This window comes from Emydura macquarii, unplaced genomic scaffold (genome assembly GCF_026122565.2).
Source record: "Emydura macquarii macquarii isolate MOO-44397 ecotype Brisbane River unplaced genomic scaffold, CSIRO-AGI_Emac_v2 contig_1146, whole genome shotgun sequence".
NCBI lineage: Eukaryota > Metazoa > Chordata > Testudines > Chelidae > Emydura > Emydura macquarii.
In genome coordinates, this window is record NW_027131283.1 from 20752042 (window position 1) to 20774558 (window position 22517).

A 22517-nucleotide genomic window follows, 5' to 3' on the forward strand; every position below is an offset into this window, starting at 1 on the left:
GGTACACCTATTTGAAACCCGGGGAAAGTGGGCGGGCGCAAGCCCGCCCACTGCTAAAGGCCCCTCCCCCAGCCTAAGGGGAGGAGCCACTGGACCCGGGAGACAACTGACATCGGGGGACAACTAATGAAAAAACAGGGAGGGACGTGGGGGTCACAGGGACAAAAGGAGGGAACCGGAGTGGGGCACCGAGCAGAGAACCCCGGACAGCGCCCACTGCTCCCGGAAGGTGTCAACGGAGCTGGTGGACGCCGCCCAGGGATTGGGGTACAGGAAGGGATGTATGTAAGCCCCAGAATACTCAGGGCTCTGTTCCCTGCAGACTAGCTAGAAGTCATTAGGGGCAATAAGGAGCAGCTGAGGCCAATTAAGGCCCAGCCAAGTACTTGATAAAAACCCTCTGCTCCAGACAGACAGTGCCTGAGCTGGAGGAATAGGAGCGCAGAGTTGTATGAAGGAGTGCTGAGGAAGTACCGGGCCCAAGAAGCCAGAAGGACCAAGGGGGGAAATTAGCCAAGGGGAAAAGACTGCAGTTGTGAGTAGGGTGCCAGCAGCACATAGCTGCTACTCATAGGGCCCCTGGGCTGGGACTTGGAGGAGAGGGCAGGCCTGGGTCCCTACTCTCCCCCACCGCCCAGGGAGATGGGGTAACTGGTGACGCCCTGGCCCCCTACAAGAGGCAAAAGCATGAGACCCACTAGGGTCAAGCGGGCCATTTGCCACACTATTCTGAGTACTGTCTTTCAACTAGTTATGCACCCACCTTATAGTAATTTCATCTAAACCACATTTCCCTAGTTTGCCCATCAGAATGTCGTGCAGAACAGTGTCAAAAGCCTTATTAAAAAACAAGGTAAATAGATCTACTGCTTTCCCCCCTGTCGACTAAGTCAGTAACCCTATCAAAGAAGGAAATTAAGTTCGTTTGGCATGATTTGTTCTTGACAAATCCATGCTGATTATTCCTTATAACCCTATGATCCTCCAAGTTCTTATAAACTGATTGTTTAATAATTTGTTCCACTGTCTTTCCAGGTATTGAAGTTGGGTAGGATATAGGTGTAGGATATAGGCAAGTCATCTTCCCTCTAATTTCCTTTCTTATTGTTTGCACTGAGTGAAAATGCACTTCTACAACCTTAATTATAATTTAAACAGAGTTTCTTTGTGTAGAGGGAATATTTAATTCCCACAATAGCTATTCTACCCCAAAGAATAACGCACTCTCTAAAATAAGACACCTGGACAAACACTGCCTGTTTGCAAAGACTACATAAGACTTTATAGCCAAATATAGTAATGTAGGCATACCCCTGACCATTGCAAAAGGTACAAAGACTAACTGGCAGGCTAGAAAAGCAATGGGAATGGACTCAAATGAACCTCAAACACGTTACAATGTGGACAAAAGGAGACAGTCTTTTAGAAATGGACTGATAGTAATGTAGGAGTATGAGACTTTATTTTCTGATTTCTCACTTCTGTAAATGCAAGCCTACGTGGCACCAAATAAATCTTTGGTGGACCCAAATTGAGAATGGTGTTTAAGAAAATGCACATTTTACAGTGTGCATGTGCCAATACAGAAGAATGCTAGAGGGTTTCCATTCCCACCATGTCACATGCTTTAAAGCTCAACTCTTGTAAGTACTCTAAAATCTGAATGGTTACTTGGATTGCTTTGAAATTTGGTGCCTTATGGGGGTGTGGGGGTTGCAAAATTGGGGTCATTTGACTGAGGGGTTCCCACATTACATTCCATCCCAAATGGTGCCATGTACTGTTAAACTGAGGTACTAATGACTGGATGAATCAGACCTCACTGAAATCGATGGCTCCAATTAACCTATCTAAGAATAAGTTAATCACAAAGTTCCCATTTAAGATAAAAGGAGTTTTGGACTGAGTGGGGTTATCAAAATATTTCAGGGGAAAATATTAGACATGTGACTGCTTCGTGGGAGGGGAGAGGTGTTAGGGGCTGCAGCAAGAGGAGGAGTTATGGGGAGGGAGATTAACTGGCATGGGCAGTAGGGGAGAGAGGTGGGGGGTGCAAGTGAAGGAAGCATGGGGGTTAGAAGGAGTGGAGGGATGGGACACCCCCTCTGAGTGATGGGAGGGGTGGAGAATAGAGGCAGGGGCACCTGTCAGCCCCACACTCCTCTCCTGTGTGTGCCCAGATCTGGGGGGGAGGGGGCTCTTATCCCCCTCTGTGCCCCTCTCATGAGCTGCAATATGGGAGCCTTGCCCCTATGCGTGTGTCTGAACCCCTCTCGCTTAGATGAATGGTCACAGCTCAGAGCTATTCTTTCATACTGCATTCATCTCCATGACGGGTTCTAATCCAGCTGAGACCACCACATTGAGAAGAATGGGCCACTTCACACCTTTCAGAGCCTCCTATGCTACAAAGGGATGGATAGAGGAGCCCTTTCCCTCTGTCATTCTATCCTTCCTGTTTAAAGAACGATGCTTCCAAGTTCTCTAAAATGGCATGCTTACACATTTTCTTGAAATTTGCTTGGGTTTTTTAATAATGTTAGATGGAATGCTGTGGGTGACAGTGAATGGGTTGTAAAAAGAGGTGAAGAGTTTGTACATTTCAGCAACTGTGGGGCTGGAAGAATAAAGGTATGTGTTAATGGGCGTATTGAGGCATTGCTGAAAAAGGGTAGAGTTAAGATTGCATGGACAACCTTACCTGTGCATGTCAAGGTTTTCAGAAAGATGAGTTTTGCTCAACACAATCTTTTGCAAGGGAATGACATATCACCAGGCAATGTTAACTTTGTTCACGTAGGATTTTTTTGCCACTGATTTTTTTTTAATTTACAATATAAAATCAATGAGGATCATTTACATTCTCACTTGTGAGTATAATCCCACCCTCTTCTAGGTTAGAATCCGATCTACTCATGAGAGTTATAATACAAATGGGTTCATTTTACTCTTGTTAGCATTGCACAGCTACATTTGAGAGAGATGGGATTCTGTTCTGTCTTGCATGTAAGTCAGTGTTTTTGACTAAATTCTCATTACAGAAGCTTATGTCTGATGGAAAGCCCTGCTATATCCTCACTGAAATGGACCCTCTGAATCACTGGTATTTCTTTCCTGTTCGTTCATGTTGTTGGAGCCACTTCTTAGTCTTACACCAGCATTGTTCCAGGCACAAAACTCCTATGGAATTCAGTGGGAATGGGGGGGGGGGGGGGGATTTTTAGCACAAATGTTTATAACAAGGAAGCTTTCATCATCCCAGAGGATGAGGAAGTAGTAATTTTGGGGGGGGGGGGGGGGGGGGGGATGGTAAAGGAAAAAGTTGTTTGCCTGTGTTCCTAATTATTTTGGAAGTAATCAGCTCCACTTTGAACAGAGCATGTATTCTAGTTATTACATAAAGAAATTACTGTATGGGGGGGGGAGGGACTACCTTATTTGTTAGATGCATTATTGCAAGTCATTGCCTTGTTAAAAGTAACAATGGCTATAGGTGAAGCAGTTTGGGATGGCGACGAAGTATCACGTCAGGCTCTGTGATGCTGGCTCAGAATACCAAAATAAGATAGTTTAAAGATAAGATCTGAAAACTCTGTCATTTGCCCACCAGCTGTTGCAGCCTACATTATGTGTTAAAAGTCATCTTAAACTTTTATGACTGGGACAAGTTAATTCTGAATCCTGCTACTATTTTACATTAAGATATTTAATCTTATGCTAATATTTTCTTGCAGTTTAATTTCCTTTGCTCAGTGGAGAGTCCTGGCGTATTTTAAAACTACAGAAGTGCAAAGCAAAAACAGAGTCTAAAAGCTATGCAAAATTTCATATTCATAACTAATACAGCATCACAATCGTAAAAATGTGTTCTAGTTTTTCATTCAAAATGAGGGGCATGTATTTCTAGCAAATAAAAGCAAGAATACATCACAAAACATGTGCATTTCAATTCCACAGCATTAAGAAGGTGATAAAGTGTCTCTATAGTTAAGGGTTCAAGCCCCATATTAACTCTTCCAGAATAATTTGATCTTAATAAAGTTTTCCAGGCTAAATCTCACCCCAGGTTATTTTTGTTTCTCAGAAGATTGGTTAAAAACATTAAAGGGGTTTGAAAACAATGGTGTTTCAAAATTTTACCTGATATCTATTTTTTAAAACGTCTAATTCCTTTTGACTCAAACCTCAAATAATTTCTCCTACACACCTCAAATTTCTAGTTATTTCTGTAGTAGGTAATGTCCTAGTACATGTTAGTATTAAATTATATTTGAAATGAATCACTTGAATAGCAAACTGGATTTTAATCTCCTAAGAATTTGTTTTGATGTTTGCATATCTCTTTGCAAGTTTCAGACATCAATGTTTGAGTGGGCATTATAAAAAAAGTGGGAAGATAGCAAATGACAGAGTTAGGAACTGGCTGGCTCCCTTAACTGTTCATATTCAAACATTCAAATAGTTGGGTTTCTTAAGATGTAGAATTTTTGCAAAGAATGTGTAATATTTTGGCATGTTGGCTAGACTCCACTGAAAAACATTTGCAACTTCAACTTTTTAAACAGTTTTTATTATAAATATAAAAAGCTTTACTGCAAAGATCTGGTTTTATTTTCTGTGGTTCTTGCACAGTTTAACAAAATGACTTTTCTTCCTGATTCTCACTTTGGAAGTTTGAATCAGAACAAAATGGAAAGAAAACAAAGGAAAAACCCAAGAAATGAACATCCATAAATGTATGTAGAGAGAGCTCAACCAACCCCAAAAGGTGTTCTCATTCGGATGAGAAAAATAAGCAGACATTTGCTAAACTAGAACTACATTATACTGAAGATGTGAGGAAACTCCATGAAATTAACCTTGGAGTGTTCCTAAAAACTTCCACTAAGGAGGGCTTAGAAGTCTATAAAGGATTCTGGGGTCCACAGAAAAGAAAACTCCCAGAAAAGATTGTCTCTTCTGCATTGTTCTGCTCCCCTGTAGGAGCTTTGAATTAAAGAACATAAGATAAATTAAATAAATTGATCAACTAAACAGTAATAAGTCACCAGGACCAGATGGTAACCACCCAAGAGTTCTGAAGGAACTCAAATGTGAAAATGCAGAACTACTAATTGTGGTATATAACCTATTATTTAAATCAGCTTCTGTACCAGATAACTGGAGGAAAGCTAATGTGACACCAATTTTTAAAGAAGGCTCCAGAGGCACTGGCCACTGTCAGAAGGCAGAAGGATATGGGGATAGATGGATCATTGGTCTGACCAGTATGGCCGTTCTTATGTTCTAAAATAATCAATGTGAGATACATAATCAAGTGGGATCCTGGCTCCATTGAAGACAGTAATCACATTCCCATTGGTTTCAGGGAGGCCAGGATTTCATCCATGGGCAGTGTTTTTTGTTTGCTTTTTAAAAAAATGGAACTAAAAAAATTTAAAAAATACATTTTTGCAACAATAAGAAGTCAAAGGGCTATGGAAAAATATGCAAGAGTGTGATCATTTAGCAATTTTGATATAAATAACTTGCTATCTACAGTCAACATTGGCTTATACCAGTAGTTAAGTGCTGATTATGTCCCCAATGCACCAAATTGCACTCAGTGTTTAAATTACAAAATTATTTCAAGGTAAGCCAATTCCTCTTGTAGTGGAGGATTGATATGTATGAATTTACATGATAAAGAATACAATGTATTACACACACTGAGATGATCTGCATCCCTATATGATGTTACAAATAATGTTGGTATTTTATTACATCCAGGTTTAACTCTGGTTACTGAGCAAAATAATCTGCTTGATGAAATATTCTATCATTAATTGAAATCCTTTAAGGACGTGTGCCCAAACTGTTTTCTCCCCTGTAGGAGCTATGCCATTGACCATGCATCTGGTGCCTGTCGAAACATCATGGCCTCCGGGTTTGTAGGTGCAAATCTTAAGTTAATATCGTCAAGTAGTATTGATTTAAACACTATAGCTGATGGGGGATTTCCTCTAGACGGGATTTCCACAGAAAGCAGCTCCTCTTATTACAGCCCTTTCTCCTGAAAAGGTAAGGAACCTGATACAGGATACAAACATGGCTTCTGTAGGGGGAGGAGGATGCAAACAATGCCACAGAGCCTGCACGTCACTGAATCAGGTTCCATCTAATTCAAGATCTTCTACATTTGCAGAAGCAGAGAAAAGAGCAAGCTCATGGTATGTACTCTGCATTCCGCTTTAAAAGCACTCCTTTAAAAAAAAAAAAAAAAAAAAAAAAAAAAAAGTACACAATACAATTAAGCAACAAACAGAATTAGTCATTTAGAACTATTCAGAATATAAATGCCTTTAGCTTCTCAGAGTGGCATTAGGTTCCTGTAGAATTACAAATCAATATATACTTAGCTTGCATGGTTTGAAAGGCTGTGGTAGGAGAAACACTCATGCTTGCTCTGAATCACATTTTAGGGCCCAGTCTTGCAATCGGCTCAGGATGGATCCCTTCTCTCCCCCCCCCAAGTTCTGGTCACAGAATCAGGGTTCTACCTGCTTTTTTCCAGACTGGATAACTATGCAGCCACTTAATTCTCTTACCACATAGGTCTCCTATAAAATTAATCTTAATCAGCACATCCTGCTCTTGCTTTTCTTCCTTTCACACACATCCACCCACCCACCCACAGGAAGAAACAATGCTGGAATCTTAGTTCCTGACCTATGATTAAACCAGGAGGCATTCACAATATAAAAATCTCTTTGAAAGTTAAATAAAAGTCTTATAACCAGAACTGAGCAGCACCATCCAGCAGATTTTAACAGCATACAGTGTCATAAACCGTGTTTTCAGAAGTGAAGATTCCAGAGCATTGAATTCCCATTAAAGTTAATGGGAGTTTCATGAATTCTCAACTCCTGTTTTACTGGCGTGTGAGAGCAGGATCATAGGCTTTACATGCTCAGAAATTCAACTATATATTCATTGTTTTTTCCTTCAGTGAGCAATAAATGCTGAACATTTAATACCAGTATAATCGCCTTCTCTGAAGGGGGAAGAAGAAGGAATGAGTTTAGTCTTAGATTCTTAGAAATATTTTTTTTTAAGAGAAAAGCTAATCATGTTTGTTAGGGCTCCCGTACCCTGTCCCCTCAGTTCCTAGACCCAGGTCGCCGGAAAGTTAACAGTCCAATCTGCAGGCACTCCACGAAGGGTTTGAGGGTTACAACACTGACAAGCTTAAAACCATAACCATATCTCCAAGCCCTTCACACCAGTCAGGCTTATTTCTCTATATGCCAATAGAGTGTCCTTCCCCCATCCCGAATCCTAGTTCTATACACCCATAGAACTCCCTCTTTCCCTGACCATAGTTCCATGTGTCAACTAAACACCCTCTCCCCGCTCCTTCTTGATAGCCTTAATTATACCTGTAGGCCACTCCAATACCACCCCTTTCAATATATGGTTGTATTCCATTTGGGGAGGTCTGGGGGCTTTGGTACAACCCCTTTTGTACTCCATGGGAGGGGCAGGAAGTGGGGTTAGATCTTGGTCATGGTCAGTTTATAGCCCTATATTTGTTTGTTTTTTCCCCCCAATACTTCCCTTCACCTTCCTCGCTTTCCCAGACAGTTGCTTAGCCTTGCTGTGGTGTCTCTGTCTTGAAGAGGAGTCAGAGCTTTTCCTCACTTATGCATTCATATATCACACCTTCACTATGCCTTGAAACATTTTAATTGCATCTCTTTATCTTTCCACAATAATAAAGAAAAACCCATCTACTTGCAGACAGGCAAGAGGAACACACTGTCTTTGTTCTTTGCTAATATGTATAGCTTAGAGACTTAACTTTCAGGCAGGCACATAGGCCCAGAATCCCATCTTAGGCAAATACACAAGCCTAAATATTTATATGAACTTACATTATATACTTATACCCTATCAATGTCCAGTCTTATTCCCTTTATTTTCCATAGGAAGGATGTTACTGGTGTGAAGATAATGGGAACATACACTAAAATATTTCTTACACTAAAAAAAAAAAAAAATCACATGTACATCAAAGTACATCATAAATGTGAAGTGTAATCAATTATTCATAAGACTAATCTCTGGTGTAAAGTTCAAAGCGAACTAAGGTGCGTAAAAGAGATATATCTATCTATTAACCTACCTTTTGAAAAAACTCATTGAGCACACAACCAATCAAATTGTGATGCAGCTGTACCCAGTTTGCATGTTGCATTTCATTGTACATAGTTATGGTGTTAAAAATTGTTTGAGTCTTTTGGTAAGGCAGTGCTTGTGCTTTAAACAATGTTCAGCAGTTCTGAAAGCTGAATCTCTCATGCTTTCTGTCATTACAGGGTTGTCTCTAGTGCAATAAAACTATTCATATAGCTCACAGGGCTTCTATACCACATTATACAATGTAATTAAGCATATTGGCCCCAGACAGGCTCCATCAGAGTACTAAGGCAAGAGGACACTGTCTGTCTCTCAAAGCTTCCATCACCTGCACAGTACTTGCCGTGGCCCTAGAAACCAGCCAACGTTCAGGCTGCTTGAGTTCAACAGGCAGCCTGTGCATCTCGCTCCTCCACCTTGGCAGTAGGGTTGCACCTATATTACACAATGCACAGCATTCAGCAATCGCTATTGTAATATTTTCCTTGCTGAGCTCAAACCTTTCCAGGAGACCTCTCCAGCTGTTCTTCAATCCTCCAGCTGCACACTTCACAGTCATCCTGCTCTGGCAATAATTAATCTTCCCTTGCTTATGTCCAGATGCCTGGTATATGACTTCATAAGCCAGGAAAGTAAAGGGTTGGCCGGGTCACCAAGAATAATGACTGACATAGAAACCCCATTGATGTCAATTGGTTGGTCTGGGGGATGGTCCCAGCTTTTGTCTTGTCAAAACGTCCTCTATTTCTAAAAGTCTGCGTGTCATGGACTTCTTCTGACCACCCAACACTGAGGTCAGTAAATCACCCACCATGAGCTACCAAGGCCTGTGTAACCATGGAGAGGCACCCCTTTTGATTTATGCACTCATAGGCTATGCAAGGGTGCATAGCCTGGAGATGTGTGTCCCACCTAAGCCCCCACCACCATTGGGGCAGCCCGTGCCATGGAACCACTCTATTTCCTGCACGCTGATCAGCCACGTTACCAGTACTGTAGGATACACTTTATGGCCTGTGAGGGATATCCACCCACACAACGTGGCTAGCCTAAGCTAGGCCAGTGAACTCCCTAGTCTACACCTGGAGGAGGAACCAGGGAGCAGGGAATTAATTAGACATGAGGCTCAGCTGGACAGGAAGAGGAGGGGCTGTATAAAGGTCAGGAGCTGAGAGCAGAGAGGGACTGCCAAGAGGTAGTCTGCAATGATGCCCTGGGAGAAGGGAGGTATTTGGGGCTAGAAAGATAGGTAGCCTACATTCCTGGGAGGAGGGAGTTGAGCTGGCAGATCCTGAGTGGGGGAGACCCAGAAAAGTAGGAAGGACTCAGGGGAAAATCAGGAAGGTATGGGATAGGGCAGACCTTGGCTGCTGACAAGAGGGACCTTGAGCTGGAAGTTGGAGTAGAGGGCAGGCCCAGGTTTCCCTACCACCCACTGAGGCATGGACCAGAGAGTGAACTGTCTGGGACATTTTGCCTTGAAAGACTTTGATACCCCAGAAGGGGAGAACCACTGTGACCTGGTCAGAGGGCAAAATCACGAACAGGAAGCTGCTGCTTCTGGAGTGAGAGAGGCCAGCATGAGAGAAAGATGGAGAGATCGCCAGAGGAGAATGCAGCACCTGGAAAGAACTAATCCACAGAGTGGCCCAGAGGAGGCATCCCTAGCAGTAAGTAGACCCCGTGACATGGCCTTAGTCACCTCAATAGTGACCACCCACGCGGTTGATTTTTCCAGTGCCAAAACTGACTACCCACTGAGATAGCAATCTGCAGCTGCATGCTTTCATACGGCTATTACCACTCATTTCTCCCCTGTCAGCACTGCTGTCTTAGTGTTCCTGTTCTGCAGGGAGGTTGAGTTTGGCACACAACTCAAGGAACATGCCTTTCCACATTTGGAAGTTCTGGGTCCTCTGCTGGTCATCCCAAGCTTGCATCACAATCCACTTCCACCACTTAGTGCTCAAAGCTAGCTCAAACAAACCACTCCACCGTGTGCAGCTGTTTTGTGAAAAGCTGTACCAGTGAATCTGCTGCATTCAATGTCCACTCAGCTGACTGAGCATTGCAGCGTCTCAAGTACAACAGAGTTGTATGCCCTGCACTTAAAATGGAGAAGAGCGATGTATTGCATCCATGTCTGCAGTAATGAATTAAAAAATGTATACTGCTCTAGTGACTATGGGATGGAACACGGGGGAGTTGTGGGCATTGGACCCCAAAAACCCACAATTCCGTAAGAGTATGTGCCAGCACAAGTGGCCAATGTGAATACACTCTACTGAAATAGCTTTGTCAGTGACACTATGATAACAGGACTTTTGCTGATACTACATTCTAGTGTAGATAAGGTATAAAAAGCACTCAGTAATAATATACATATAAATATATGCTGGGAAATAATCCAGTATTATCCCCCTTCCAATATCCACTTCTTTCCAATATCCCTATTTTCAATGCAACAGGGAAATGTTACTCAAGCGCGCCATGCCTTTGGAGTAGGCCTACAACCAAGAACTTTGAAGCCAATTTTTCTATTCACATTTTGTGAAAAACAGGGCACTTAGAATAAATGAAACATTGCAACAATTACCTTGTCTCCAAACAAACTTCCACAATGTCCTGACAATTGCACAGAGATGGTTCTCAGCCAATCCTATCAGCATTAACAGGATTTAGCAAATGCTTACTTCTAAGTGATATATAAAGGTCAACTAAATAATTCTCACAACATCTGTGAAGTATTCATATATTCCTATTTTAAATGAGAAGTTGAGCCAGAAAGACTAAAGGTTGTATCAATGCATTAAGACTTGGGAGCAAGGGAGAGGAGTTCTGAATGCGGATAGGCCAAAGAAATTTCATAGTGACATTCAAATCAAACAAAAACAATACTATCTACCCTCCTGCAACTTGGAGCCAAGAATAGGTGGCAGATGGTAAATGTGATGGTTTTTGTTTTAAAGAAGGCAATGATACAAAAGTAATAGCTTCCCATGTCTGATCTGCTTTGAACAAATCTCCTGAACATATTAGAAACAGCCAAATCAACTTCCCTGCAAACATGAGGCATAATTGCCTTCTTTCTTCCAAACATTTTGCCTTCCAAAGTATTTATTGTGGATGCTGCAGGATGAAAATTGTGCTGTAGTTGATATTTTTATTTATTCTTCTTATAGCTCTCACTGTTGAGAGAGTAAACAATCTTACATTCAGCAAATGCAGTACTGGAGAATATCTGACATTGATTCCAAGGCAGCATGGGTAGCAATGCCCTGTGTCATGAAAAAGTCCTCAGATGAGAGCTCTCGTATTGTAAAAAATCTTGACATTTTCATTTCCCATGAAATCCACATTTCTATAATTCATGGACAAACTGCACCCTAGAGATCAGAGTATGGTTGTGTATTTGGATGTTCCTTAATTATCTGTGTAGGCTTCCTATTCTGTTTAACAAGAAGAAAAATGATGCATGTGCAAGCCAATAGTCTCAATGACTATTCAAGAGCAAAGTTGAATAGGATTCATAGTTGATCATGTGTAACATTACTATTTACAATTTGTATTATAGTAGAGTTTGAGCCAAGATCAAGGAACCATTATTCTAGGCATAGATCAATTCTAAAAGTCAGTCTCTGTGTCTTAGAGCTTAACAAAGAGTGACCAAAAATATTATTCCCATTTTACAGATGGGGAACTAAAACACAAAAATTGTGTTTTGAAGACTTAAAAGCCAGTAACTGATTGCAAAATCTTCTGAGTTCCAGGCCAGTGCCTTAACTGCAAGACTATCCTTCCTTCTTGCATTCTGACCCCCTCAAAGGAAAGGTTCTTTCCGGGGCATGGGGTATTAGGACTGTTTTGGAATCACTTTTCCTAGTCCTGCTTGCAGGCTATGGGGCTCTGTAGTTAAGCGTGCTATCTAGCACAGTAGTCAGTCTGTGTAAAACCAGTGTAGAACAAGGTGGAAAGAGTTGTACCTCTCTGCCTTAGAAAGACGTATGCTTTGTGTCTCTCTCTTGGTTACTGTGTGCTATTGTTCTGGATTCTAAGACGAGAAGTAATATTACACTGCAACCTTCCTGCAAGAGTATTTGATATTTTCATCTAACTTCTCTGCATATATGCTGTGAATGCAACACTGGAGTTATTACTGGCCATGATCCTTTCTTCTCCTTCTGTGATTAAAGGGGCCAGGCCCCTGATCAGACAGATCTAAGGATTGTGGAAAGTTGTGGTGGAGGGTGGCTAGGTTGGGAGCATTGTTTTCCTCCCTGGGATTCCATAGAATCCCATCTGTTGACATTCCACAGGGTTGGAATTCCATGGGTTTTGTGTTGGGGAGAAGACAGATGAACTCCATTGCACAGCCTTCCCCCTTCATTGGGGATGGATATTGAACAGGATAGCCATACATAAATTAATCTTGCTCTGCCAAAAATATACACTGGGAAATGATGGTTTAAATGTGTTTTATAGAATAAACTGCATTTTGATGGAGGTTTTTTATATCTAGACTCTTCTAAAATATTTATTTCTACTTGCCATTTGGTTTGATTTTTAAATTGGCAATTGTAATTCAGAGGTCAAGATTCCTGGGCAGAGATGGGTTCATTAAACACAGCACTCATCATGTAGTCAGGCATCTTGTTCAAAATCATGCTACAATTGAATCACATGTTCCTCAATCAAGTTCATTAACAGATGAGTCTTGAGTGCTAATCAATGACCCATGTACAACAGAAATCTACAAAACCGTTTATGGCAAGAACTTCTCTGTAGAAGAGTTACTGTAATTATGGGCTCAGCTCATCTTGTATTATTCTGATTCATAGAAAAAATCAATGTACATATTTAGTAACTCTAGTGCAAACATTAATTATAGAATAGGGTGTTCAAGTTACAAATGTTTCTGGGGCACCTATAAATAGCTTTTTGAAAGCCTCACAGCTTTCAGCTCCAACTTGTCTAGTAACAGCTCGTTTTGTTAAACCATGATACAGAGAAGAATATTAGCAATGACAATATTTTAAATAACCATTTTGCAAATTCTTATTGAGTGCAATGCCAGCAGATTGACAATGGCACTAAGACTGATTCTAATTCTGCAAGTGTAATATTCTGTTCTTCAAAAGGCCTTATAGATGTATTTAATTTCACACAAGTAAATAAAATTTTAATGCACAATACATAACTTTCTGAACTTTAATAAGACACAAAGCAGGCCTCTGAACCTTTCTTCTTTTGAATTTTACTTACACTCTGCTGTTGAATAAAATCTAACTTTTTCCAACAGTACATCTTATAGACTACACTTGATATTTAATTATTCTATATCTACCAATATTAAGTAAAAATACAGGCCTCAATTAAAAGGTCTGTTAAGACCCTATATTCCACATCCCATCCAGACACACTGAAAAGGGCATGCCATCTTGGTTTTTGCATGTCATAAAAAACGTACATAGGGCCCTGATTATCCACTACCAGTTTGACACGGATGTAACTCCACTGACTACAATTGTTACTCCTCATATACGTCTGTAAGGGCCTGATGCAAAGTCCACAGAAATGAAGGGAATTCTCTCCATTGACTTGAATGGGTTTTGGATCAAGCCTTAAGTGAGGAAAGGTCCTGGGGGAGGAGGGGAGAGTGTAAACTATTCTTAAATTGAACAATTTAAAATAGCATTCTTGTGTCCATCAGTTCTAGATGAATTTGTAACGCAAGCATCAAATTGGACCTGGTTTAAATGAGAAGGAATATCCAAATAAAAGACAGTATTTACCTACATGCAGTAAAAAGTCTACATGTACAGCTCTGCAGACATCACACAAGACTGCTATTGTTAAGTGCAATCAGTCCTGATGGAGTAGATCTTTTGTTCTGCTTTGGGGAAAAGGCAGTGTAAGGCAGCACATGTGAAATGTCATGTGTAAAACACTACAGAACGCCCCATAGAGGGAAAATGAAAGACACGGGTTAAGAATAATGTGTATGGTGAATGTAGGGAGACTCAGATGTCTGGCAGAACAGACTATGAATGAACTCAATGTGAATGGGAAGGCTCCACCAATATAAATTGCAGATCTGTGTTGTACAAATTCCTGATGGTGCTTCAATGTCTCATGCAAGCATTTTACGGTGTTCAGAGGTTGAGCAAGTCAGTGGTACAGCTGGGGGGGGTGGGATCCACTTCTTGCAGAAATGGAAATAGACTCTTTGAGGGAAGGCCTGGATTGACACTGACAACTGCATCTTTTTTAAATGTTTTGGTTTGGGACCTAAGCTATTCAGCATTCAGATTGGAGTGATTAAATGTTGTATGAAAACATTCTGCTGATGTGTAAACTTGACCCTTGTGTATGTGACTTCTATTCTCTCTGATCTATCTGTCATGGACCATGGTCCATAATAAAACTCCCATTTCTAGTGGGATGATGCAAGTCAGTCTTTCACCTTCCAGACTCAAGATGCTCCTACCTTCCAACTTGTTTCTAAGGGACAAGTGAGTCTCTTTATGTGGCAGTGCTTGTATAACATACTGACAAAGTGTTCTTTGTTTCTCTTTAGTGATGGTTCAGAGTGGATAAGAGCTTACTTCTGCTATCAGCTAGTGTGACCAGATAGCAAGTGTGAAAAATCGGGCTGAGGGGGGGGGGGTAATAGGCACCTATATCACACAAAGTCCCAAATATTGGGACTGTCCCTATAAAATCAGGACATCTGGTAACCCTACTATCTGCTAATAGAGTAAGTCCTTTTGCTCAAGTGGTGGAAGCATGTATTTTTGTTGCTAACAGTCTCAGATCCTATCAGTGCTGACTGAGATCTGATTAAGTTCATTACAAAGCCCAGATTCCAGACCTTGGCTGGTCAAAAGGGAATACCACATTGTATGGAAAGGACAGAGATAAAGGGATAAGGACTGGACTGTCAGCCCAAAGAGCCTCACACTTTCTCTTTCATGCAAGAGAACATAGAAGGCAGAAGGGCAGCAATGGTAGGTGGATCAGGAGAGGTATCCATCCATGAAGATTCCCATGCCCTGTGGGAGCACTGGAGGTTCAGGAGGTGGTGGGGATGGCAGAAAGAAGAATGCAGTCTGACTTTGAAAGTTACAAAGTTCAAATTGCTTTTTCCTTCTCCATTGGGAGCTTAGGAGGGCAGTGATAGCAGGAGTGGAAGCCAGGTGGGTTCATGTGAAGGCTGAGTGATGGTCAGTAAGCTGACAGGGTGAGTAAGTGACTTTTTGCTCTTTCCATTCCCTATCCTTTATACATGCTCCATTTAGGCCTTAATCCTGCAAACCTTTACTGGTGTGTAATTTTTACAGACATGAGTAGTGCCATTGAACTCAGACTTCTCATGTGCATAAAGTTACACGTGCATAAATGTCTGCCAGATCAGGCTCTTTAATTGTAAGTTACTCAGAGCAGAGACCTCTTTCTTCTTACTTGCCTAGAGAGCACCTCGCATACTCGTGGTCCGATATGAACCATAATAAGTCACACAATGGGTTAAATAAGCCAAGGCAGCAGGGAGAAACTCTAGCGTGCATACAAGCAACAGATGATAGCAGATCCATGCTGCAGATAAATTGTGGCAGTGGGGGAGGAAGGGGGAAATGAAGCAATGTGGACAGAGGATAGTTTTTAAAATGGCATTTGACTTTGGGTCAGCTGTCTCTGTGCTTTCAAACTGAACCAGAGTTAGAAACCACCCACAGGTGTTACTTAAAATATATAAAGGAGAAGAGATTCTGCCAGTTATGGTTACATAAATGTACACAGATCACTGGATTTCTGTGTGGTGAAAGAGCAGCAGCATTTGGCAGATCCTGGTTGAAGGAAATACTGCTGGATTAGCAAAAAGTGTTAAAACAACCACATAAAAGCCTATTCTAAATTATTGCCTACTAAAGCCATACTTTGGTAAACCTATTCTAGAGGAGAAATTTAAAAGACATAGCATGCTTTTCAAGGACCAACTAGGAACAGGTTTACATCTTTCCTCCAACAGCATACCTTTTATCTAAGTTTTGTAAAGGAGGATTTCTTTTATGTCTGAAGAACACAGAGAGTGAACTGAGTTGGCTATTTTCTGCATTGGTATTATCTCTGGAACACAGTTAGTTTACTGCTCCGGTATTTCCCATTTTGAAAAGAGCTCCTTAGATGAGCAGAAACTTTAAGGTTACACTTTTGCAAGGAGGTCCATAGGCTACAAATAGGTTTTCAAGAGCTGAGGATCTATTTGAAACACTAGCAAAGAGAAAACATGTCTTCAGCACAACTTAATTATTTTAAGTGTCCCTGGAGAATAATAGTAATCAACTATGTGGAATCAATCTGTCCAAAACATTGTTTTGTTATAGTATAATCAATTGGCATTTGAGATTGTGACTATACAAGCACTGTCCCAGTGGAGGACAGACCAAATTATGTAGACACTGGCTGAGTTATGCTGTTATTTCCTAATAACTTTTTAATAGTGATCAAAATAAGAGGAATATTTAAGATAGATGGCTACCAAGTTAGAGGCTGAAAATTTCTGGATTCCAAGTAAAGCAAAATAAGTGTGACTCTTTCAAACCAGCACTAAAGTCACAGTATCTGGTGCACTGACCTGGTGCATATATACTGCGGAACAAAGCAGAAGCTGTAGTTAACGGCACCAATTTCACAGAAGATTTCACAGTCATGTTATGAGTGTTTCCTATACTTCTGTGACATATTTCTACCCAATCTGGAAGTGCTGAATGGTAGTAGAGCTGGCCAGAAAATGGCAATGCCTCCGTGAAAAAAATGTACTTTTTTTTTAAATACATAAGGAAAAAAAATTCTGGGACAAAGAGTCAAAAACGTGAATTTTTTCACAGGAAGGGATTTCCAGAAAAACTCCATTTGAAAGAACGGGGGCAGATTTTTATGTTTTTTTCCAATCTGCTGATGGCCTTCCTGGAAGGCTCTTGCCAATCACCTGCAGGCAGAAAGCGAAGTTGAAAGAATCTTGCACTCAGGCAGCCAGCGACCGACCCCTTTTATTATTTTCCTGACGGAAAATCAGATTCTTCCCAAAACTGAAATTTTCCCATGGAAAATGTAAATTTTGTGACAAGGTCATTTTCCCTTGGGAAAGTTTCCAACCAGCTCTAATCAGAAGCAGCACTGAGGACAAAGCTGTCACACAGCTTTTTCAGCAAGCAAAAGCCCAACTTGCAAAGAGTTTGCCTGGCCATTTTGCAAGTGACTCATTTATCCATATATAGACACATGATCTCTCACTACAGGCCAGATCCTCAAAGCCTCACTCATACTGAATAATACCTTAATCTACAACAGTCTCCAATGTTGATTCTAGGGGGAATACTTGCATAGCAAGGTGGTATTCAATATGCATAAGGGTGTGAAAAACAGACCCAAATGAGCAGCAGGTAAGAGAGAGCCATAACTCTTTCAAAAATTAAGCCAAATTATGCCTAGGTAGTTTAATGAAATAACCCCCAATCTCAGACTCTTTGGTTTAGAAGTTTGGGTATATTTTCTTACAATTGTGTCCAAGTATAATTTCATAATCACCCACATGTAAACGCCTACACAAGCATGTGTTATGATTTTAACTCGTGTGTGTGTGTGTAAGTAAAATATGTGATGTCATGAAAGATTGAATTCAACCAGGTGCAGAAGGCCCACACAAGGCCAACACATTAGATGAAGCCCATAAAAGAGGGTGTAAGTGGGATTTAAGTGATACTCAGACTTTGTAGCTGACATTTTGCGTAAGGGTGCATTTCACTCAAAATCCTCAATGAGCAGCAGATAGCATAACCAGCCATCAGTTAATACAATATAATGCTTTTGGTATCAATATGACTAAAATCAGTGTTTGTAAAGCACTTTGAGATCCTGAGGAGAGAGGTGTTATGAGAGGGCAAACTACCATTCCCATGTGCACTGATTTGCTGAGCAGCTCTTATCAGGACTTTTCGAAGGCAGGAGGTGGACACTTTGTCATTCCACATTCCCCTAGATTCTAGTCACAAATTTCTAAAACTGAAGTTATTAGCAGCCTGGGTAAACAATTCCTTTTGGTATTGGTCTGAGCTCTCTGCTCACTTCATTTAAGTACTTTGCATGCTAGGTAGCCCTAAAAATTCCAAACACATCCACAATATATATTTTGAAAGAGTGACAGATGTTTAAACTGTACTGTAAAGATTTCTTATGCATGTAGAAAGAAATGTACTTCTGCTCTGTCTTCATGTCACTTAAACTCATACAAACAGTGCTACAAAACTAAGGGTTGGATTACCTGGTTGGAGGAAAACACATTCAGATTGGGGGCAAATTAAAAAGAGATCTATAACTCCATTTTATTCCATCTTAACTTCCCCTTATTTCCACCATCCCAGAGAAGCCTTGTTGGGGGTCAGAATCCAGGGGTAGAGGTAGAGAGGCACTAGGGAATGACTGCTCTTCATATCAGATGCCTCCCTTTGCACCTCAGTCCCATGTGGATTTCTCCATGTAAAATAATGCTGATGCCATCAGAATTATCTTATGTGGTGACGCCTTCTGTACAATGAACCCACTAATTTGCCCGAGTGGGAGGGTACCACATGGGAATGCTGCTCCTAAATTAGATGTGTTGCCACGGGGAAGTGGTTCTCAAGCAACAGAACAAAGGCCCTGGGCCACTGTGTATTTGAAACAACTGCAGGTTAAGGCACCAAACTTCCAGCCCCCCTTTGCAGAGCTCCTAGCAGAACATCCCCTTTCAAAAATTCTCTCTAGGGAGTGGGACAATGTTTTTCATTTTGTCCTTCCTACAGCATGAAGAGAAGAGAGGGCCAAACTGAGAAAAAATGTCATTACAAATACATCAGAAATGAGGCTCTCTCCCAGCATAATGGGGGGGTTTCACTAGTTCTTCCCCTTGGAGGACTAGCTGTATATTGTGGTGCATTCAGTTCCCTTGTTTCTGCTTTCAGTAGTTCCAGCATCCTTAGCTACATTCATAAATAGGAATGGGATTGTATTACAGTATCCATGGATCTCCATGTTTCTAGGAGTGTATCAGCCTTGCAGTGTCCTCATGTTTATACATGGAATACAGATGGAATGAAAGCAGAGGAACAGATGTTAATTAGACACACATCACTCTTCCCCCTAGTACTGATGTCATTAGTCTATATAAAACCAGTTTGTTTGTGTGGTTTTGTTATTGAAAACAATCTCAGCCTTAATCAGCTCTGGTGATCTAAACAAAATGTGCTGGCCGTTTAACTCCTCATGAGAGATTAGTAACACTACAATGAAAAGGGGGGTGGTCTTGTGGTTAAAGCACTAGACAGGGAGGTGAGATTTCTGACTTCAATTCCTGGCTCTGCCACAGACGCTGCGTGACCCTGGGCAAGTCATTTCACCTCTCCTCAGTTACCATCTACAAAATCAGGACCATAGTACTTCCTTCCTCACTCCCTTATCTGCCTTTCCTATTTAGTCTGGAATCTCTCTGAGGCAGACACTTGTACTTACGCATGCACATAGTAAGAGATGGTGCCAAGCTCAAGGGTGCCCTCAGCGTTCTCTAAGTATTAGAAGTCTCACCACCATAGCTGGCACCTTTGTTAACAGTCTCAGCAGAGAAATCATAAAAAGATTGGAATGGGCTATGAAGACAGTATTCCACTCACTCCCACAGGTGAGCTCTCTACAGACGATCTTTAGGGTGGTTGATGTGGAGAAGTTTGCAATGTGCTGCCTGTGCTAAATAATCAGAGGTCTTTAGTCTGCATGTCAATCTGACACCTTTCCGATGCACCAGTTTTACTTTTGGGGGGAATACTAAATGGAAAGGTTTTTTCCCCTCTTTATCAGCACTATCCTTTAAACTTACCACATACAAAGAACAAAGCAGTACAATACAAAAAGGCCCCATGAAGGACAGTACAATGCTTAACTTGAAGGGCCTGATCTTGAGAGATGCTGTGCTACAACTCCCACTAACACCAGTGGAAATTGGACATGCAAAGCACTTCTCGGACACAGGCCCTAGGTAACAGTGCACAGAGAAATGCAGGTGCTGTGTTTCTAACTAATGCACCTGCAGGTACTAACTGAGTGATAATGGCATTCACTTTGCAAGCAAGTTTTCAACTCTATGCCTTGGCTGCAATGAATATTTACTATTTCCAATACATGCATGCAGACACACACACACAGAAGCAGGAAATATTCACCAAGTACCATGGTCATTAGAAGAAATAATGGGTGAGGGGAGGAACAAAGTACACAGAGATCCCATTTTCACGGCAGTAATCTATGGAATATGTTTCTTTCTCTCCCTCTATATAACCACATCATCTCCTGCCAGTGAAGAGCTGTTTTGTTAGAGTCAAAAACTTGTTCTTATAAACACCAGTAAAATAGATAAGTATGGATTGTGCACAGCCACTGTGTCACTTCCACCCCCATCGAAACGAAAGGGCAGCTTCCCCACCACACCCTCCAAAAAGCAAAGACCAGGTAAGCCTAATGACTAGGGAGAAAATCTTGCTGCCGGTTTACAGATGGTGTTTGCTAGTTAAGAAAAGTAATTGAGCTGGCAGAAAGTGTTTCTATCTGCTGGACACGGAGGGCATTAAAAGACTCCAGCCTTGGGGAGCTCAGGTGCTGTGTCTGCAAATGCACCTGTTCCAGACGTTAATAATTCTCCAAGCCATGCACTGCACCTCATTGCCGAGAGCAACTTCTGATGTTCGCCAAACTTTGCTCCTCTGATCTGCAGCCCAGAGACTGCACCTCGAGCCTTTGTACCGAACCCTCCTCGGACAGCATTCCTGCGTCAACAGGTTGCACGGCGGCAGCAGCCGCGTCTCTTCCCCCCTCCCAGCTCAGGCTGCCTCTGCATGACTGTTTGCCCTGAGCAGGTGACGTTTCCCTTGCTACTCTACCTTACCTTGAAAGGGACGTTTCTTCGCTCTCTTTCGCATTACTCCCGGCCACGGCATTGGTGTTGCTGGGGTGGTACGCGGTTAAAACGACTCCCGGGGAAGCAGACAGCCAGTTCATGGTCTGCCTTGCAGCATAATTCGCCGAGATACCAGGGTAGGGAAGTTCCTGCCAGCCAGCGCCTAGCTTGGCAACTCAGCTGAGCTCCTCCTCTGCACATCAGCCAGCGTTGTTATAACACAGAGGAGGAAGGAGGCGGAGTTATTTCTGTGAAATGCTTCCTGTTGCTCCAATTAGACTCTATGATTCATGAGTATTGTTGAACAAGGAGATTTCTTGCTCCTGTGCAGGGTTTTACTATTTCCTCTTTTACTTACCTAAATATCTAAGTAGTACATATCCAACCGGTCAGCAGACGTGTATAAAGAAACATGCACTAGACAATGCTGGGTTCCAGGAAAAGATAGCTTTGGGTTTTTTCCAATTCCTGTTTCCAGATCATTATTTTTGTGGTCCACCGCAGCATGAGCTGCAACTTTCCTTAACCCCTCGGTGACTGGAGTCAGGACTTCCTGGCTACACGCAGCTAATGCAAATATATAAGTAGAGCGCAGAAGAGCTGATATAACCAGATCCATATAGATCACCCAGTTCAGACTGTGTTCTGTAAAGATTAGCCGACTTTCCAAAATTCAGTAGATTCTATTTTTGTGAGTTTGAGCCATTAATAAAGTTACAGGCTGCCTATCAAGCCAGTCCCACCCCCACCCCACCCCAAATAAGCACTGGACATATACAATGGCAAAATATAATGTATTATTATATATTATATGATGGTGGTACCCAAAGGTCCCAGTCAGGATCTTCGTCCCATCATGATAGGTGCTGAGGAAACTCGTAAACGGATAAAGTCCCTGTTCTACAATCTCAGGCCCTAATCCTGCACATTTTTTTTTCTTTTTTTCTCATGTGACTAGTGCCATTGACTTCAATTTAACTACTTGTGTGAGTAAAGTTATGTACACACATAAATGTTTGCAGGATCAGAGCTAATTTATGACTAGACACAACTAATTATTGTGACAAAGGGTAGGAAAAGGGAGAGAGGGAGGAAGAGGGTAACAATATAGTTGTTTCCATAGGACATCAATGTGTGTAACTCAAAGCTTCTGAATCACTTAGTTTATTTCTATAAAATATAGAAATATGAGAAAGTATATTACAGCAATCCCCACCAGCCTTCAACCTAAGAAGACTTTAGAAAGCTTTTATACAATGTTACTATTTTAGAATTAAAAGGATGTAGTCAACTGAAAAATCAGACTTCAGTCGGCAGATGTTTTACCTGTTATTACAAGTGATACCTCAGAGTGCTATAA

General features: G+C 41.4%; 1 protein-coding gene across 1 annotated transcript in view; it reads right to left on the reverse strand.

The window, feature by feature from the left end:
- ARHGAP18 (Rho GTPase activating protein 18) overlaps nucleotides 1-21323 on the reverse strand; it is a 96439-nt gene extending 75116 nt beyond the window's left edge. Inside the window, exon 1 of the mRNA XM_067546732.1 lies at nucleotides 21146-21323. Within this exon, the coding sequence (XP_067402833.1) occupies nucleotides 21146-21258 (113 nt within the window). The 5' untranslated portion in view covers nucleotides 21259-21323. The remainder of the gene's footprint in view (nucleotides 1-21145) is intronic.
- Nucleotides 21324-22517: the final 1194 nt, after the last annotated feature.